The sequence below is a fragment of the Ixodes scapularis genome, unplaced genomic scaffold, assembly GCF_016920785.2.
Source record: "Ixodes scapularis isolate PalLabHiFi unplaced genomic scaffold, ASM1692078v2 PGA_scaffold4__175_contigs__length_147842914, whole genome shotgun sequence".
Taxonomy (NCBI): Eukaryota; Metazoa; Arthropoda; class Arachnida; order Ixodida; family Ixodidae; genus Ixodes; species Ixodes scapularis.
In genome coordinates this window covers 22,968,463-22,989,905 of record NW_024609879.1, presented here as the reverse complement: position 1 = coordinate 22,989,905, position 21,443 = coordinate 22,968,463, and the positions used below count along the sequence as shown (strand labels likewise).

At 47.1% G+C, this 21,443-nt stretch overlaps 1 protein-coding gene across 1 annotated transcript in view; it reads left to right on the top strand.

Moving 5' to 3' along the window:
• Window positions 1-21,443, top strand: part of LOC115315237 (venom metalloproteinase antarease-like TtrivMP_A) — a 107,378-nt gene that overhangs the window by 68,607 nt on the left and 17,328 nt on the right. The window contains exon 12 of the mRNA XM_040217619.1: window positions 6,297-6,435. Within this exon, the coding sequence (XP_040073553.1) occupies window positions 6,297-6,435 (139 nt within the window). The remainder of the gene's footprint in view (window positions 1-6,296; window positions 6,436-21,443) is intronic.

Sequence of the window (21,443 nt, the reverse complement as noted above, 5' to 3'; positions counted from 1 at the left end):
GATAACCCTGCTAAACACGGATGATAAAAAACATTAGTTTTACAGGCTGTAGTTATCAGCCCACGAATATTAACTTAACCGCGATGAAATGTACTGCTGAGGTAAATAATATTTCCACGTAAAGGTGAAGCAGATTATATTATTGCGTTTTTAAAAGACACGAGTGATTTAATGGCGCTATGATAGAGATATCATTAAGCGCTAACTTCTCATTCTACAGCGCTCTAATTGCAGACATAGCTTAAAGGGGCACTCAAGTGTTTTTTGAGTTCGTGTTTTGATGATGACAACTGAATCTAGACACCCTACGTATCCCTAAAAACCAAAAAATATAGTCACACGGTGATTATGTCTTTAATAAAAATGCAATTGAATGCCGCCAAACCTCGGATCCATCCGAAAACGAAACCACTTTCATTGGTCACCACTCGGATATCAAAACGATCTCGGGCCAACGGCGTTGGACGACGGTCCGTCGCACAGTGATTGCAAGGTAGCCGCACCGGTCGAACCTCTTTGTTATTCGAGCTACGATCATGGAGGAGTTCTTTACACTCGAGGACCTGACGCCGTAAGAGGTTGAAGTTCTTCGGCGGACAGCCGACCTGGGGAAGAATTTCTATGACGCCACTCCGACGTGCGATGTGGACGATAGCAGCGCTTCGGAATCGTGTTCGGGTTTCGAGGACGACGAAACGCAGACCTTTTCGGGTATTCTTTGATTTCCGGTTGGGGCAAGTTGTAACCAAACCCACATTTGGCATCGCAGCGTAACCTCTGGTGCGTGATGTCAAACGATGTCGCCACGTTGACTTTCGCCTCGGGAGGACGGCAGGCTGGTTCACACATGTGCAACGCGCGCGTTACCTACGACTGCGTCCGTTGCAACGGGAGCGACCGGAACGACTGCTCTGCGCCGTGCGTACACACACCTGCAACCACTGCAAGAAGCGCAGCGGGTCGTCAGCACAGCGACCGCTTCTACGCCGCCGTCAGCTGTTTCAGCGGCGCCTCTAAAAAGGGGACGCACTGCCACTCAATGCCGTAACAAAATATAGACAGACAGTTTTCTATAGTCTGAAGCTTTATTATTTTTTTCATGATAGACTTGCAGGGTACAGTGGATGAAAAACAACGAAAAGAAAACGATTCAGTCCGCCGTCTCGGGCGATCACGACTCTAATACACGACTTTGCCAATAGTACAAATATCGCCACAAGCCTTTTCTACGATTATAAAAGGCGATGTAAACTTAGCAGCGATATAGCAACATAGTAATATGATTTCGTGATCATAGAGACGCTGCGATCGTTTGGGACTGCTAACACTAATCACTTTTCTCCGGTGATGAAAACGCGGGAAAATTCGCATCCTTTATACGGTACGCGCCAGTAATACCTTGAACTTGGGCACACGCATTAAATGCACCAAATAAGAATTCCGGTCAATGTGCGAAGAAAAAAATGCTTAGAAAGCACCACTGTAGTCGAAGTAAACAAACACGACGGCACGTGCGTTTCTGCTGTCTTGAGAGTGCCGCCACGACATCGTCGCACGAGTAGGTGGATTTTCCCTTCTAGTACGTGCTGTGTTATAATAGCGACAGAGGACGACAATTCACAGTCAAATATAGGGCTTTTACGCGGAACGATGAGCTTTCACCACGCCGTCCACGTCGACGATCACCACCGACGCCATGTTTGCAGATAGAAGGAGCCGGCTCGCGACCGGCACGGCCGGCATGCAACGCGCGCAACCAGTTCTCCTGGACCTGTGATTGGTCTGTCGCTGCAATTGTTTCCAACGCAGCGGGAAAAGTTAGGCTCGTTCCAACTCCTTGCGTCGTAAACGACACATGCGTGCGTCCTTCCGTCGCTATGGCAACCGACGGTTGCAGACCTTTGCAACGGTAGTTTCGGTTGTTCCAGTCGTTGTGGTCACTATGGAGGCATGTGTGCGAACGGGCCCACGAACGCACTTCCCGAAAACACGGAGGGAAAGAGTTCATGATACGGTGCGCTTCAAAGCATCCCGAGGGAACGGGAAATTCACCCCCCGCGGAGGAAGGCAAGGAGAAAACGTGTTTCCTTGTTTGTGAAACGATAATTGCGGTATTGCGCGTTCTAAACTAGACTATTTTACGTCTTGTGAAATTATCACGCACAACATATCTTAACGAACTGAAAATTGTTTCTTTAGCGAAATTTTACAAAGGGCGCCAACAATTTTCAAACATACGATAATTTCATTGGTCGGCGCAGGAACAGAAAAGAATCCGCACGTATATTATTCCTGCGTGATTAATAGGCGGTTCTGCCTCCTAAAACTGAAGATACTCATTCACTGACACTTCCTTAACACCATCGCACCAAAAAGTAGCTTCCCCCAAAACCACTTGAGTGCCCCTTCAAGTGGTAAAATGAATCTCCTGCCCACTTATGGCCACAGCTCAGTTAGAACAAGAGCACACGGAAAATACAGACTTATTTGTAACAATTGGTAGCAAGTTAATTAAGCTTTCTTGACTTTACTTATCCCAAACATATTTGACATGATGTGAAATGTTAAAAAAATAGGCATCTCGTATAAAATGAACCCTAGAAACGAATGTAGGAATGTGATTTCGAGGAATCACGTTGCTTCGGTACTCATGTTCCTTTGCAAAACCAATTATATTGAAATTCAAAGTAAAATAAAGCCCAAATTAAACTTTTATTTCAATTCAAATAAGATATATTTTCGTCTCTACAAGGGTGCAACAAATACGCTTGGGTGAATTGCCAACATACGTTGGTTAGTGAAGGCCCACTCACGTTTTGGCGAATATCTAGAAACAATTAAAAAAGTAAAATAAAATTAAGTGCAGTCGCCCAGAATAATAAAAATGCAACCACAAAACTAGCAAATGTGGGAACAGGTCGAGATTACCGCGGGTCGTTTCGATAAATTCCTCCGTCGATGCCAATGATGGACTTCCTTGTCTCACTCTTGAATATTGGCGAGGAGATCGAATTATAAGGGGTGCTCTGACCAGTTTGTTGTCTCCACACCTCAGTGTTTACCAAACAAAAGGTCCGTGGACATGCCCACAGGCTTTGTGGGCATGCTCACGTCTTAACGCAAAAATATTAACAATAGACGAGGTGACGTTCATTCTTAGTGTCAGATCTCTCCCGAAAACAGTCGCCAGAGAACGCGAGCTTGACCCCTTTCGGCTTTTGTGCTGGGCATACGCACCGTGCGTTGTTCATGCAGGCCGGAGGGGTAACAAAATAGCCCCCCCCCCCCCCCCCCCGGAGAACACCAATTCCAGCCGAACATTGACTCGGCGTTCGGTTAGGTCACCCGACGTTGGGTGATGGTTATCGGTTGTCCTCATACGCGTAGTTCTAAAGTTAGCTGATTAGGGGGCCACGGTCTGATCTCCTCCTCAATTGCGGAAGAAAGGACACGGGTAAGGGCAGAGTCCAAGAGCGTTCAATGGACACTCTTAAATACACTCAGCTATGTCGCCATGCCAAATTCCCCCCTGCGCCGGTAAGCTAAGACACGGCGTTCCGGAAAGCAAAAGATCAAGGAAGTATCGGGGAGGTCACCGAAACCCTTCCCCTTTCGATGTCGCCGGACGTGTCCCCCTCCCGAAAGCGGGAAAAGAAGAGACGAAACCTCCTCCCCTGTTACGAGTCATTCGCATCCGGAAAAGAGTGAAAGGGGGCACTTCGCTTTTCGAAACAGTCGGAGCAGACAGGGAAGGAGGTCGAACGTTCCGACCCGCGCCCGTTATCACAGCCATCGGGGAAGGGAGGTCAAAGGAATCCCCAAGAAGTTGTTTTGGGCATACAACATCAATAAATGCTAGACAGTAAAACGTTACAATCGTTGTACGCAAAGGGGCGAAGGTTTACATTTCGTTTAGACGCGAACGAGGCTGCCTATTGTCTTAACAGGAAATCAACAATCGGGACGGTCAATATAAATGCATGGAACAAATATGTATATCCCTAGAAGCTATTTCAAATGCTTTGCCACCTCGATGGCTCCGAAACAAAGCGCCGGTCTCGGGTACTCCAGGTGGCTGGTTTAATTCCCGGCCGAGGTGTCCGTAATCTGATAGAGGCTTACAGCGGAAAAAGGAGCCGTGCAACCGAGATTTCGGTTACACGCGACTTTTGGTATGTCAACAACGCGTCATGAAATCCCCAGTTGGTCGAAATTGTTCTTCAAACATCTATTTTGGCGCGCCAGATATCCTTCACTACATTAGCACAGAAAAAAAAATGAGTTCATTTCACAACCAATGTATACACCTTTCCAAGAAACACTCGACCCCAGGGGCAGCCAACCATTTTCGAGCCCACAGTTACTGGGTTTGAGGCTAGACTCTCACCGGCGTCCCTGTTAACCCTAACCAAGTGGACTGTGATTTCGATAGGAGCAGCCTGAGTAGGCGCACTTTTAAACACTGCTTGCAGCTAAATTCTCGTCTTTTCCCGCTGTATCTTGTGTTTCATGGTGCATGTATTTTCCCGAAATTATTAAGAAAAATTGTACTATTTGAAAAAAATAAAAAATAAAAATAAAAAACCTATAAACTATTTTTGTTGGGTGGGCGCGCGACAGAACGAATTCGACTGGAATGTATAGTTCTAGTTTTTGCTTGTGTTTTTACGATAACTTTTGACGGCGCCGCGTGATTAGCCGCTTGTCAAAGGACAATACGCTTAGCTGTCAAAAATAATTTACGACAGAAGATAGCCGAAAGGCATGCATTTTTTGAGGCTCAAAAATAACGTGTTTACCGATGGAGAAAACACGGACATACGTCTAAGCAAGTGTTAACATTCGAACAATATATCGTACTTACCACACGATCCAGCGTTGTCTGAAAATAATTTATTTGAGAAAGATCTCAAATAACACAGTCACAGTCGATGACAGTCACATCTTGACGATCCGACGGAATCCAAGATGACTTCGTTTTGTAACACGTTTTGGGAAAGCTTCCTTTTTTTCACAACACCAAGGCAAAGGAACGAACGCGACTGACCCGTTTCCCACCCCAAACCCGGACAACTATTTTCAGAGATGACAGGATTCTACGCGGATTATCTCTTGGAGGGGGGAGAACAATGTTCGCAAAATCGCGTCGAGGGCCGTTCGACGTTTTTCACCTCTTTCGTTTCCCGTGAATGTCGAGCAGAAAAGCTTCAATGGCAGGCACTTACCAGCCCTATTTCTCACAATGGAAGATAACACAAAAAGGGTAGGCAGCACGCATAAAAAAAAAGATTAAGTGGAAATGTTTAAAAGGGACTAGAAAACGTCGAATGGAAAACCGCAAAAAGGTAGCTAAAAACCGCGCTGAGCGGCTCTTCACAGTCCCAGAGAGTGGCAGAAACTTTCTAGCTGATAGAGGGCGCAAGAGTCACACCAGCCACATCAGCATCACCAAAATAGCGGCGGCCTAGGAGCGTTTTTTCGAAAGATGTATACGTAGCATCACAGAATATCATTTTAAAGAGGAATATGTTATAGGGCTTGTGTTCATTAGATGACACTAACGTTGCGAAAAATTTATAAAGAACTGACACACGGTTGCCATCACAACATAAGTCACTAACATAAGCATTTGTAAGTGTACTGATAAGATATCAATTAAAAAATAAAAATTTATCCCTATTACTAAGCAAACCGTATCGAAGCCCTCTCGATTTGCAGCCTGATGCTCGTCGTTCAGCTCCACTGGCTGGACGACGGGGGCGTAACCTCTTACGACTTCTACATGCGCGCAACGAGCGTGAGTAGACAATCACATGTCCTTATCAAGCGATCACATGGTTGCATCCGGGGACGGGCCGTCGTAGACACCTATGTACATGCAGGGTCCTACTCCTATGTTGTACTTTCCTTTGACTCAAAAGTCACTTCATTTTTGTGTAGCACAGTCTCAGGATTTTCATTGTCATCAATTTTCACTAGCTCGCCTGCACTCGCACTATTTTTTATAATAAACAATCGTGCGAACATCCACCAGTGGCAACAGAGTATGCTTAAATTAACCTTCATTTCACGGAAACATTTGGGACAAAAATTCCGTGTTGCGTGTCCCCCTGGCTCAGAAATACTGGCAAAGAGAAACGCAGCTGATTTCAAAATACGCGGCACATTTTCTTTTTGACTTTGTTAATAATAATAAAATAATTTGATTATGAATCGTTAGACCACTCATAAGTATAATGTGGGTTGTGTATACTCATTTTTGGCATTGATGCTCATAAACGTTCGAATATTTTCAGACGTCAGACGGAAGAATGTTACAAAGTGAAGTCGAAGAAAGCCTTCCAAGCACCTGGCAAACTTCCGGGCGTGGGACTGAAGATGACAGCGTTATGCAAGAAGCTCCATCCTCACGTCCCTGGAATAACGGGCTCATCTGTAAGAGGCAGCAAAGCAATTATTTCAGTATTCGGAGTGACCTAGCAATCAATACATGCGCGATTTCATCTCAAATCGTGCAGGAAGAAAAAGTCAGATTTCAAGTGTTCTGTAAAAAAACATATATGTTGTGTTAAAAGTTCTACCTAGAAGAAAAGTGAAAACCGCTGGTTCGATTAACTTTTGGTTCTCCTATTATGGACCAGAAAAATGGCCGCGATGGAAATTAGCTTTTTTCCCGACTTTCAAGGGTAGCATGTTACACTGACGTCTTCTCTCATGGCTGTTGCATCTAGGTTATTTTATTTTGTTCAGAACAATGCGGACACTGAAAGTGGTTTAATATTATTATATTTTAGGCGTTCTATTGTTTTATTAAAGCCGCCAAACTTAGCTTTCGGGTCTATTTTGTGTGAACATTGACAGGTCGATATCTGCCAACTTCTTAAGTTATAATTATCATATGCCGGGAAACCCCAAAGGAGCTTTGTAAACATATTCATATCATTCAGTTGTGCGAGTAATTTCCTGCAGTATTCTAACTTAATAATGGCGAAAATTGAAAAAGTTGCAAGTCTAAAACTAATGTTTTTAAAACTAACTATTTTTTAAGGTTTTCGAAGAAAACAATTTTTAAGAGGAATCATACTTGATAAATGTTATTACTCATTCGTATGGCCTCTATTAAACCCCAATATAATAAAATGCGTGTTCGTATTTTGATAAAAAATAAGGCAACCTTTTCAAGCATTTGCGTCTTTGGAGTTTTTAAAATATATCTGTAAATCCCTCGGGGGATGTGCCAACCTCATAGTGGTGGATTTACTCTGAGGCGACAGGAACGAGACCGAGGCGGTGAAAGTGAAATGAACAACTGTTTTATGTAGAAAAAAACTTTGAATTTGAGGTGACACTTAAATAATAGCACATAATACACACGGCATTCCATTTGCCGTGCAGGCACTGCGACAAAGTTTGACCGATACAACACAACACTGCAACTAAGACTACTCGGTTCGAATTTTATTCCGCATCCCAACGCCCTCGTTGCTGTCGTCCCTCCCAAGCTCGCCGTGGCATCCACCACAATTCAGGCCTCCGCGCACACAATAATAATTGAAAAAAAAAGAAAAACATAATCTGTGCCCAAACCGTCCGCTTGTCTTATATTCGCGACGTATTGCACGCCACAACAACCTTCGGTCCCAAACAGATCCCAAGTGGCCATGCAGATCCAAGGTCCAAGAAGATGGAAGCGTACTAGGATAATACAAAAAGGTTACAGACATGGAGAGGGCATCACGTAATTTGTTTGAAGCCTAGTCACAAGAAAAAAACACGTAAAGAAGGAAAACGTAAACATCAACGAGATTTGTAATCGAGTGTTCGATGACACGGGTCACGTGTCAGCAAAATCATTTTTTTTTTCACGTTACACTGCACATTTGTGTTTTCTCCGTACGCTCGCGAGCAGACGCAGAGGGCATTCAGGGCGGCTGGGTGGCGAAAGAAAAGGGTCTGGCGTCGCCTATTGCTGTGATAGGGCTTTGCTGTGTGAGCGACTGCGGAAATCACACCGGTTGTTCTTCCACGCGGTTTTCGTTTCACCGGTATGGCCATATTGCCTTACATTCTGGATTCTGCAGTAACGTGAAATAGTTGGTAATCCTCCGACGCACACCGAACTGAGAATGTGATGGGTTTCGTTCCTCGGTGTACGTCGCGGCAATGACGATCCCGTCGAAGAAAATCAGAGTGTGCAGACTTTGTGAATGTGCCCACTTGAGATCAGAGGACAAGAGCGTGTCGAGGGTATTGTTAGGCCGGGCTTTTCCAGCGACAGTCATACGTTGGCTTCTATTCCGGAACGCTTTCCCCCTACCCGCGCGTGAAGAGAAAACGGATCTGGGACGTTCGGCTGATGGAGATAGATTTAATTGTTTCTTGCAAAAGTTCATTGGGCGCGAGCATGAGATGCTTGCGCTGCCCAGACATTACGACACATGTACAATGCTAAAATACGCATGAAAAGAACAAGAGAAAAGATCATGAGTCATTCTACTCCGTGAAAGTGGATGACCAGTGAAGCTGTTTAGCACGGGACAAAGTCCCGCCCCGTGGAGCCGAAGGGAACTAGACACTGAAATAAGTGTCAAAACGCAGGCGAGTTGGGGTGCGATCATAATTAATAAAGAAAACCTTGAGACAAGGAAACTAAAGAGACATACGCACCATCGGGAAGACCTGCGCGTGGAGCGCGTGAGGCTGAGCAAGCGTAGAGTTTTTGGTCACGCACACAAAAAATCCATCGAACCCTAGCCCTAAACAGCTTTGCAGCGAGACTAAATTACAACAGAAAGCAAGCTGACGAGCAGGACGCGGAGCCGTCGGCCGGCTAAACATCTCAAACTGAGCTAAGCCGTCAACATATGCAAAGTGTGAAACCGAGTTACGTATTTTCCGCGAGTCACGATATCTTTCCACAGCCACACGTTTGTTCCGCTCTAATTCAGAAACATCCATTAAGTTCATACGTATATACGTGAGAGGTCAGACGCCATCGGCGCTCGATGTTTTCCTTCAATTGCAATGTGCGCCAACGCGAGCACCAGCCGACATACACGAGCAAGTTCAACGCGATCATGCTTTGATGCAGTGTCGAAAAGCGCGCCTATTCACTCTCTCTCTTGCTCCCTTCACGAGGAAAACGTTCTTCGCTACAAAAACGCAGCAAAAACATGAAAGATAAATATATTTTTTTTATTATTTGATACTTCCAGCGGATTCATTATTTTTATGCAATTATACTGCAAGAGATAATGCATAAAACTAAATCATTCTAATATATTTATAAAGAGCACCTAAGAGCTTTCCGTGGACATTAAAATTATAAATATAACTTAAGGAAGTTCCAGATAACAACGCCTCAAGTTCATCAAAAATCGGCCTGGGTCATGAGTTTGGCGACTTCTCTATAAAAAAACGTACGCCGTCTTAAAATATTTAATTACATTACGACCTCTTCATAGTGTCCCCGGAGTAATTGATTAAATTGAAAATAACATAAAAGCAAACACTAAAGGACGAGAGTGAGTTAAACATGTGACCATCGACAGTTGGAAAAAACGTTCCTTCCGCCGCTGCCGCTTCTCCGCTTCATAACTTGAGAATAAAAAAAGTGAAAGCCGTTTACAAATCCCTGTAACGCCGAATTGGAGCGCAGCTCTTGAGGAGGAGGAGTGAAGGGTACTGAGGGGAGGGTAGACCCCTCCCCCTTCTCCTCCTCCTCCCCTCATTCTTTAATATGCTCCGGGGGGGTGTCACGTGACTTCGGGGAGGGGGTCACGTGACCTCGGGGAGGCGTGACCTGGGGGTGACCTCAAGGCCACGTGACCCCAAAGGTGACCCCCACGTGACCTTGGGAGTCACGTGACCTGGGGGTCACGTGGGGTCACGTGACCTTCAGATGACCTTGGAAGGGGTCACGTGACCTTGGGGGTCACGTGACTTGGGGGTCACGTGACCTTCAAAGGGTCACGTGGGGTCATCTTGGGGTCACGTGACCTTGAGATGACCTTGGAAGGGGTCACGTGACCTCGAGGGGTCACGTGACCTTCAGGGGGTCACATGACCTTGAGATGACCTTGGGAGGGGTCACGTGACCTTGGGATGACCTTGGTTACGCCGACGCCGACGGCGACGGCGACGCCAACGGCGACGCCGACGGCGACGCCGCTCAAGCCGGGAACGGGCCCCTAAGAGCTGCGCTCTAAAAAATATCGGCACCCATCGAATTTGCCTTTCTTCGAGGTGAAAAATTCCCCCGCAACAAACATTTGATTCGTCCATATAAAAAATTTGACTCTTTTTGCCTCCAGAATTTGAGCTAAAGTCAGCCACGTGTATGCAGTAAGCGTAATTATCGCACAAAAATGAAACAGGTTTACAAATCTCTATAATACGAAATTAGAGCGTAGCTCTTGAGGTATTTCGATTTTGCAATATACCGTGCTAAACAATTTGAGAAAGAAGTATTTATACATGTACAAATATAGACCCCTCTCCTCACGTACTGGTTCTGCACCCTCCTGCTCTTCCGTGTTCACTTCCTCCTTCGCACCTCCTCCTCCGTACCCTCCCCTCAGCCTCCTCCATACCCTCACCACCTCCTCCATTCCCTCCCCTCCCTCCACCTGCGTACCCTCTCCTGCCCCTCTTCTGTACCCTCCCCTCCTCCTCCTCCATACCCTCACCACCTCCTCCATTCCCTCCCCTCCCTCCACCTGCGTACCTTCTCCTGCCCCTCTTCTGTACCCTCCCCTCCTCCTCCTCCATACCCTCACCACCTCCTCCATTCTCTCCCCTCCCTCCACCTGCGTACCCTCTCCTGCCCCTCTTCTGTACCCTCCCCTCCTCCTCCATACCCTCACCACCTCCTCCATTCCCTCCCCTCCCTCCACCTGCGTACCCTCTCCTGCCCCTCTTCTGTACCCTCCCCTCCTCCTCCTCCATACCCTCACCACCTCCTCCATTCCCTCCCCTCTCCTGCCCCTCTTCTGTACCCTCCCCTCCTCCTCCTCCATACCCTCACCACCTCCTCCATTCCCTCCCCTCCCTCCACCTGCGTACCTTCTCCTGCCCCTCTTCTGTACCCTCCCCTCCTCCTCCTCCATACCCTCACCACCTCCTCCATTCTCTCCCCTCCCTCCACCTGCGTACCCTCTCCTGCCCCTCTTCTGTACCCTCCCCTCCTCCTCCATACCCTCACCACCTCCTCCATTCCCTCCCCTCCCTCCACCTGCGTACCCTCTCCTGCCCCTCTTCTGTACCCTCCCCTCCTCCTCCTCCATACCCTCACCACCTCCTCCATTCCCTCCCCTCTCCTGCCCCTCTTCTGTACCCTCCCCTCCTCCTCCTCCATACCCTCACCACCTCCTCCATTCCCTCCCCTGCCTCCACCTGCGTACCCTCTCCTGCCCCTCTTCTGTACCCTCCCCTCCTCCTCCTCCATACCCTCACCACCTCCTCCATTTCCTCCCCTCCCTCCACCTGCGTACCCTCCCCTGCCCCTCTTCTGTACCCTCCCATCCTCCTCCTTCATACCCTCCCCTCCTCCCACAGTTTCCCCGCTAAATTTAGCTGCAACATTGACGCCATGTGGCCTCAACGCTAATTCAGTTTCCCTGCAAAATTTAGCGGGGGAAATGAATTCACACCTATGAAAAAATTCCGATTCTCCGCTAGATTTAGCGGGAAAATTGACGCCAAATGACCTTAAAGCGCAGACCGCATGGCGCGTTTTTGCTCGCGATTCAGGCGCGTCGGCGTCAAACTGATGTCATTTCCTGCGCGCGGGCGCGCGTTTTCGCGGGAGCGTTCGTTTCTAGCCGACCCAGAACAAGACGCGCGCGCCGAGGCGTCGAAGCGGCGCTCGCCCAATGAGGGTCGGTCGAACTATCACGTGATCCTGCGCGGTACGCTGTTTCGTATTCAGCACATTTCAAAGCGTTCAAAATCATTTTTATTTTCCATATAAAAATTGAAAAGGTGTTTCTTTTGACACACAGACCCCTTGTATTTACTTTTTTTTAAATTTAATTCTCATTTTGTAGTATTTGCGTCAACATTTACATCGCGTGTTGAGACTTCTGTTATCTGGCAACGCTGATAACGCGCGGCCGGCGGTGCTTGGCTTTGCCCGCATGCGGGTGCGCCCGCGTCAGCTTCCGCGCGAGCGTTCATAGCGCGTCGCGTTTTCGCGTGTAGAAAAACGCGCCATGCGGTCTGCGCTTAACACCCATTCAATTTCCAGCAAAATTTAGCGGCGCGATTACGGCGACGCCGACATAACCGCGCCGCCACGCTTTACGGGCATAGAACGCAATAGCCAGCTCCCCAACGAAAATGTCACGAATGGCTAATGATAAGGCTGTGAATAACTGAAGAAACTAAACATTTAATAGGGCGAACTTGTGCCCAAAACAAGATAAAGAAAGGATCCACAACCCTTAGATACCGAGAATATTTCTTCACTAAAGCGGACTGTGGGCTGATGCTGGTCAATGTATCATCAAACGCCCAGTACGGCGTTGCTGAATATTTCGGTTTTAAACACCGAACTAAGATTGCTTTTAAATGACTCAAAATAATGTTTCTAACAAGTTACATTAGAAAAATCTCATCATGAATTGCCCCAAATGTTGTGGAGGTACTTAACTCCAGCAAAAAAGTTGGACACAGAGATAATTACGAAACTGAGTATCATAAATCACACACATGCTATTCCCAGTGACCGCAACGAGTTTTAGGGGTGAAGCTCCTTAGGCTAGCCATGTCCGTATGTCCGTCCACCGTCGGGACAAGAGCACGTGAGCAATTGCTCCCGTTCTCGTGTAGGGCAAAAAAAAAAACGCATCTCCACGTGGTGAATGATGTTGATTGGGGCGAAGCTCTGGTGTTGCATAGACGCTGAGCCGCAGCATGCCGAGCCTTTCGTTCGTTTTCATCCATGTCAGAAAGAGAATGTGTAGTATGGAACGTGGTTATATACGCATTTGAGCATTTGACCGCAGCGTGACATGGATGAAAACGAACGAAAGGCTCGGCATGCTGCGGCTCACCGTCTACGCAGACAAGCACCACCAGAGCTTCGCTTCAATCAACATCATTCACCACGTGGAGATGCGTTTTTTTTTTTTTTTTAAAGAGCGTATTTTACAATTGCCGGTGGACACTCAATAGAGGTTGAATTACCTGCTGAGAGTCATGCGACTGACGGCCTGCAATTGTCAGTTTAAGGCATTGTGGCTATATATCACGACTTACAAACATAGAAATTCTTACGTGCCGACAAAATTCATTATTTATTTTAAAGAGAGATGTTTAATGGGTTGCCATATCTGTTTTTATGACAGTAGATTTTGTGTAGCACAGTTACGTATGACTAAAGGCTCAACAAGATAACTACAGTAAAAAGAGTTAAGATGCTAAGCTTTTATTTAATTATAGACCCACCACGTTAACGTATACGTAGTGTAAAAGTCGATACCATATTTTTGTTTAAATATCTAACAGCTTATATTATCGAATAAAATCCTTAGCGAGTACCATCACTGCCTCCGTCAAAAGCTCTCCGCCGTGACACAGCTAGTTGAAACCACACATTATTTTTAAATCAATCGCAGGCGACAAATCCACATTACATTTCTAGAATTCAAGAAGGCATTTGAAAACGTTTATTATACGGAACTGTAAACTAAATTGCACACCACCACAGGGAGTAGTCAGGTCGTTCAATGGATCGAGGCTTTCTTAAGTTATCGCCGGCGTTCGTAAGTTTGAAGGGATTGATTCTGAGGAATCTGATCTGTTCTATGGTGAGCTACACGGATCGGTACTGGGTCCCCTTTGCTGTACTTGATTTTGTTAATAACCTTATGAAAGGCTCACCTGTTCTGTGGGCGTTTCTTCGGCTAACCCGCACATAAGATGAGCAAACGAATGTCATAATTTTGATGGCTGCAAGGTGTAGTTAAGTAGACTAAAGTGCGTTGTTTTGTTTTCCGCATATTTATGACCGCTACAGCTTCTCTTTAGTTGTTTTTCTTTTTCCTTTTTTTTTTAAGAGAAAAAAATGCTATTAAAAGGGCGCTGGAAATAGAGATGTACGATTCCGGTAGAATAATGTTATCGGCCACGGCGGATGCCCGGTCATGAGTGTAAAGTGACTATTCGCGCATTAATTATCTCAAATTCATTAATTAACTTCTGAAATAATGCCGTAAGTGAGCACATTACACTGATCATTATGTTTTCTGTCATGAGAATATTCTCTAGCAGTTGTTAGAATTCATACATATAAATTTGTTCCGATTAAGCCTTTAGCAAATTTAAGCTATAAGCAGAAAATTCGCCAAAATTAAACGCAATATAAGGCAACGGTCCCACCCGGAAGCAACGCTATCATCCGCGGCGGACGGGGGTAGCGAGTGATTGCAAACCGAGTAGAGCCACCTGCCCTAGAGTAAAGGCGCGCCGTACTCTCTTGTCTTCTCGAAAAAAGCATTTTTGGGCGGAGACTAAATTGCAAAATTTTGCCAGAGAATAGTACGGAGGAGAATCTGGCCATCCTAACTCTAATAACTGCGATTGCCTATGTTGATGCCCGGTAACATTGGTGACTGGCAATGTACAAACTGAGGTGAATATTTCAAATGTAATGATGTGTATTTGGGGTGATTATCATCTAATTATTACAGCACATTATTAACTTGAACCCCCCCCCCCCCCCCACGGTGTATAAACTTATCCAGAAATACATTTCTTTAATTGCAGTGTCCTCCTTTTCCATTTATTTTACCCTCTCAAAAAAAAACACACCAAATATACCTCGGCACTTGAGAGTGCGAAAGTGCAAATGACTGATGGTGAATTCCTCTGGGCGTTTTGGAACGCGCCGGGATCAGTTGGACCAGATCCGGAATGGAGCACACCATCCGAACGGGGTCGCGCCGCCTACGGATCCCCAGTGGAATATGACCACTGCTCCGGGATCGGCGGATGCCTTCCCGTCATTCACCTGCCCGGAAATCCCCTTTCCGCGGCCGCCGCGGTCATTTCGAAGACGTTTTCGTAATCGCGGCGCTAACACGTGTTCGACGCACGAGCGGCAGGAATGGCTCAGGAGCTTCTAGAAAAGGTTGCCGGAATGCCCGTAGCGCGGCCAAAACCTTCTCTTCTCCTTCCTGGAAAAAGAACCGGCTGTCGAGCCAAGGGGTAAGCAAGCGGCCATTCGAGATGGGCGAGATCAGGCGAAATGCCCCGCGAGAAAGGAAGTCACGTGTGTGCGCCGAGGGCTGGCCCGACTGGCTTCGGGTTGAATCCGGCGAAATCGTCGGAGCGACTTTTCTCGGATCCAGATCGAGATCGGGAGCGGGAGCTAATCCAAAACGACCTGTGTGACCACGTCCGTATCGATCCCGGTCGCCTAGTGAAATAGGCTCGCTCCAGAAATGTCGATCCCGGCGCGCTCCAAAACGACCAATGGAATGCGCCATGAATTAGATGTTTCGAAACTTTTCTGGCTGCGCCCTACCACCGCCAATAATATCATCCAGATACTTCGGTGTCACACTAATCTGATATTCCCACAGATTCGTGAACGGCCCTTACCTTTACGTTCTAGGTCGCGCGGAGGAGTGTTTGCCATCTTTAGATCTGAACATCCGCCCTGAGCAAGGATATGGACAAGTATATTGGGCTTATGTACCCGTAACTACATGTTATTTCGTTAGTAATGATTCCACAAAGTTCAAGCCTGGTATCACAAAATTATATCCGAGAGCTTTTTATCAAAGGCCTCTTTCCACAAAAGGTCAAACAATTTCGTAATTAAGTTGAGAGATTTAGTCGGTAGTCTTGTGAAAGAATTTCGTATTGGGTGTTAGGGGAGAACACTTTAAAGCTATTGCCACACGCGATGGCGAGCGGGCGCGTGTGTGGCCGAGTGGTTACCGCGCCTGAATTTCGTGCGGAAGCCCAGGGTTTGATTCCCGGGAGTTACATGTCATTTTTTATTCTTTCCGTTTAATGTTCACGTAAATTCGAGAACCCTCTTGCTTTTTCGAGGTCCGATTGTTCTACGCGCCGAACCGTCTACGCAAAATGTCAGAAAAAAAACAAACTTGTTTAATAAAATTTAAAATGAACGTTTAATGCGGCGAACTTGTGGCCGAAAAAAAATTGTCCAAGGCAAGCGTCACAGGCGTCGATGGCGGCGTATACCAGCAGAATCGAACGCTGGGGCGAGACTGACTGCGGTTCGCCACGCGGAGCCCTTTATGTACACGCGTTGGCTGCTGAAACATTCGGCGTAGAAAGTTCGGCACGTAGAACATTCGGACCAAAATGTTCGGAACAAGCGACAGGGTTCTCCAATTTACCAGAACATTAAACTGAAGCAATAAATAAAAGACGGGTAACTCCTAGGAATCGAACCCTGGGCCTCGCGCGAAAGTCAAGAGCGGCATCCACTCCACCACGCACGCGCTCGCTCGCCGACGCGCGAGGCAATACTTAGAACTCGTTTTGACTCTTTTGTGGAGGGGTGTTTTAGCCTACCTTGCGTCCAGTTGTGAATAGGTGCCTGCAAATTATTCCCGGAATCGGTAAGTTGCTCCCAGGTTCAAAGTACCGGTGGTCTCTTTTGCGCAGTCAAAAGTATGTTTGTGCTCCTCAAATTAAAACGCAAGACGAAATCGTGTGAAGGCGAGGAAACACATCGGTGCAAATATGCTGCATGCGCAGTTGTTGGTTTACAAAATCCCTCTTTCCTGTCTCGAAATTTGGTAAGGCCAGGACGGCAGGTCTTTTGAGCACTCGGTCTTTACGGAGAGCTCTATCGGAACACTATGCTACGCACTGCAATAAAATTAGCCGTTTTCCCCCATTTGAATAATATTCAAATATTGGCAAACCAGATAAATTTGAGGGCTAGAGGAATTCATGACGCGCTTTTCTTTCTTCATTGACCTCGTGTTTGTGTTAGTATGAATTCACCTACTATTTCTGATGTTGGTTCCCCTATTAACCACCTGAAAGATTTCTTTGGCGGTGTTGTAAGGAGTCTTTGGAGGGAGTGATGTCCTGTCCGGTTTCATGCAGCTTAATTCATTTATAAAGATAATGTTTGTTCTATAAAAGTCAGTAAATTGAACTTTGAACTTCAAACTTTATAAAAACAAATTTCCGACGAGGACTCCGAACTCTAGCTTCGAATAGGAAGCTAGAGGTCCCGTCTCCGTTCAAATAACAACGCGATACAATATTACATAAAACAAGAAAATAATCATCTGAACGAAATAGGTGTACACTGTTTTAGATAAAAAAGGAACAATAATGTGGTCAAAGAACACGTTGTTAAGCAATGTCGGCAGGTTATGAGGTATAGATTGACATGCATCATTACAACAGAAATGGGAAAAGATCAAGCGTTTGTGCGTTGGATAGTGATTATTGATCGACGTTTAGTCAAATTTGAAGATGTTTATTGGAAAACCTGGATAATGTATTATGATGGCGAAATCATACAAGCATATCGTACCATATCGTATGATGGAACAAGTCATAGCGGTTGGAATATGACGTAAGCATGGTGGATCCAATATGGATTTCCATTATTAAGTCATCACATCCATCATGATCCGCATAGATCCAATATGCTTTACGTCACCCCACCCGTCATCAGGTGTCCCATAATACGATACGTTGCAATATACGTGCATGCCACTTTCGCCATCAAGATTAAGTGATTACAATTTTTAATGGAAATGAGACAACACGCAACACTCTACACTAAAAAAAAAAAACATAATATATTGTATTCATAGCGACCGGTAACTTTCATATTATTGCCGCGCCCGCAGCTGGCCCAGTAGGCAGCGCGGCCTTGGTTGTCGTGCTTGCTTCCTGTAGAATAACCTTAGCTAGGTATACTACCTTAGCTGGGGTAATGACGAGACAGTCATTCGAAGCATCCGAAACGGTTGAGATTGTTTTTTATATGTCTCACGAGAGCGCAGCCAGCTCTCGAGACAAACCCACGCGCTCGTGCGCAGCGCTCGCAGACTTGCCCGCCGGCCGTGTGCCGGTAGATACATCACACCCCTTCCTCCTTAGACGTGGGCACCGTATCTGTCCGGTGGTCGATGCGCCCGGGAGCTCACCCGCGTCGCGGTTGACAAGGCAGATCCCACTGTTGGTAATGGGCGAACGTCGTCGTCTGTGCTATGCTGTTTAGTTGTTTGTTCTGGACCATTCGCGCCCGAATGTGTGCCCCGGCGATCGTGTAAGCACATGTCCCAAACTGGTGGTGGCGGCTGTGTCTCCCAGCAGCTCGAATTCGGAGCGCGATGTCGAATATGGTTTAGATGTCGTCTGACTTGACCCTGCTCTGTGTCAATCATCCAGGATCGTGGGCCGGCGCGGCGTGCGATGGACCCCGGCATCCACTTTCGCTCGTTCGGGAACTGTCAAATCCACACGGGTTGTCCACAAGTAAATTTGTGGATATCGCTGTTTTCTTCAGGCAACTGCTTGAAGAGGGATGACTTGAGTCGATCCAGTGCAGAAGGCAATTCTCGGCCGTACATCATCCACGCAGGAGTCTTGCCCGTTGTTGCGTGCACTGTCGTATGTTGCTTGAATAGGAAACGTGACAACACGCACGACAGGTCTTCCCTTCCTTTTTTAGATACAGCTTGTGTGAGCTCCTGTACCATCCGCTCAGCCTGCCCGTTGGTTGCCGGGTGGTAAGGTGCGCTCGTGACTGCGATGATGTTGTTCATGCGGTAAAACGTCGCAATTTCTTCTGAGATGAACGCAGTCCCGTTGTCTGAACAAACCTTCTTTGGCACTCCAAATATGGCGAATAATCCCCGCAGCTCCTTGATTACAGCGCTTGATGCCATGCTGCTAACTACTCGCACCTCCAGCCACTTGGTGTATGCGTCTACAGCGACCAGAAATACTTTCCCTTCCACTGGACCCGCAAAGTCCATGTGAAGTGTATCCCAGGCTGTTGATGGTCGTTCCCAATTTGTCATCGGTACTTTTATCTTGGTTTTCTGGTTTGTTTGACATTGGGCACATTCCGCCAAACATAATTCAATATCTTTGTCAATTCCTGGCCACCACATGTAACTTCTGGCACAGGCTTTCATGGCCACGATTCCACGATGTCCTGAGTGTACAAGAGTCAAGGACTCAGGCCGCAGAGACGCTGGTATCACCACACGTGATCCTCATATCAAACATCCTCGCTGTGTCGCTAGTTCAGTGTGCTTGTTCCTGAATGGTTAAAAGATGTCTTCCTTAAGGTTCCTAAAATTTCCACTCTAAACTGCGTCGTACACACGGGAAAGAGTAGCGTCTTCTTTTGTCTTGTCTGCTAGTTTCCCGACAGTAATCGGTGGCCTGGTCAACGCTTCCAGCATGAGCACATCTCCGGGAGGCTGTGGCTCGTCGTCGGCTGCCGGTAAAGGTAGTCTGCTCAAAGCGTCTGCATTCTGATTCCGTTTTCCTGGTCGGTAGACAAGATCGTAGTTATAGGCCGTGAGCTTAACGCACCACCTTTTCACGCGTGGCGAAAGAATGGGCGGAACCGGACTTTGTGGACCTAAAATTCCCAGTAGTGGTTGATGATCCGTTGTGATGGTAACATGTCAACCGGAAATGTAGCGGTGGAACCTGCTTGTAGCGTAAACTATAGCTAAACCCTCCTTGTCCAACTGGGAGTAGTTTTCCTGGGCCTTTCCCAATGTTCTAGAAATGAAAGCTACGGGAGACTCGTTTCCGTCTTTGTCTAGGTGCGCCAGTACCGCACCGATGCCTTATGGTGATGCGTCACACGACAATACCAGCGGCTTATTGTCGTCATAATGAGCTAGAACTGTACGTTCCGCGAGGGCTTCTTTCAGTTGCAGAAACGCCTGCTGATGTCGTGCACCCCACTGCCATGGAGCGTCTTTCTCAAGTAGCATATACAGCACCTTGGCTATTGATGCTCGGTTCTGAATGAAGCGGTCATAAAATGCCAGGAGTCCAAGAAAAGACTGAAGCATTGCCCGGCTGGTCGGTTCCGGCATCTCTTTGATTGCTCTCAGTTTTTCTTCGGTTGTGTGTACTCCCGTTGCATTTATCTTTTGTCCCAGAAACTTCACTTCTTCGACACCGAAACGGCACTTTGACCTTTTTAAGCGAAGCCCGGCGTTCACCAACCTGCTCAAAACTGCCTCGAGACGCTCAAGGTGCTCTGTTTTTGTGGTTCCGCTGATAATAACATCATCCAGGTAGACTCCCACGCCGGGTAGTCCTGCCAGGATTGTCTCCATGTAGCGTTGGAAAATCGCTGGTGCAGCCGAAATTCCAAAAGGCATTCGTTTAACCCTGTATAGTCCCTTGATAGTGTTAATGGTGAGCACATCTGCTGTCTCTGCTGTCACGTGGAGCTGTTGATATGCCTGAGTGAGATACAGTGTCGAAAATATGGTGCCTCCCTGCACACTTGCCAGAAGGTCCGTTACCGTTGGCATTGGATACACCGTTGGTTTTGCAGCCGCGTTCACCGTGCTCCTATAGTCTCCACACATCCGTATAGTGCCGTCCTTCTTTCGTACGATCACCACCGGTGTTGCCCAGTCGGAGTGCTGCGTCGGCTCGATTATGCCTTGGTTTTGGGGGATCCGCAGTTCTGCCTCCACTGCGGTTCGCATTGCGAAAGGAACCGGTCGAGCCTTTAAAAAGCGCGGTGTCGCATCTTCCTTCAGCTCCAGATGTACCGCGTGGCCCTTGTGCCCGTTTATCTCTGGATCAAAAACTTCCTCGTGTGTCAGTAACACGTCATGAAGGGTCTTGCCCTGGTCAAGCTGGTATATCCCGCTGACTCTGATATTGAGTGCCGGGAACCAGTTTCCCCCAAGCAGATTGCAGCCCGAACCAGAGGCCACGATTAGCGGGAGCAGATAGTCTTTTGACTTGTGTCGGACGCGCACTTCTGCCGACCCGAGAACTTGTAGTTGTTTTCCTGCCCATGGTCGGAGCGTGATATGTTCTTTGTTCAATGAAAAGGCATTCTTAGGCCAGGTTTTCCTGTATGTGTCTTCACTGATGATGGAACACGCAGCTCCGGTGTCCACTTCGAACTCCATGGGTCGTCCTTCGACTTTGAGTGAGACCATGAACTTCTTCACCGACGTGGTATAATTTACACTGTTCAGCTTGTATAAGGTTTGGGTATCCTCGTCATCACCCGAAGGTGCCGACTCATCATGACTAACCGCGTGTGCTGATCGCCGCCGTTGATTTGTTTCAGTCTTCTGGTAACACGCCCTTTCAATGTGTCCGGTCCTTCTGTAAAAATTGCAGCGTGCCGTGCGGAATCTGCATGTAGCTGCGACGTGTTGTTCGTGACAGCGATGGCATCGTTGTTCACTTGATACGAAGTCCTGTTT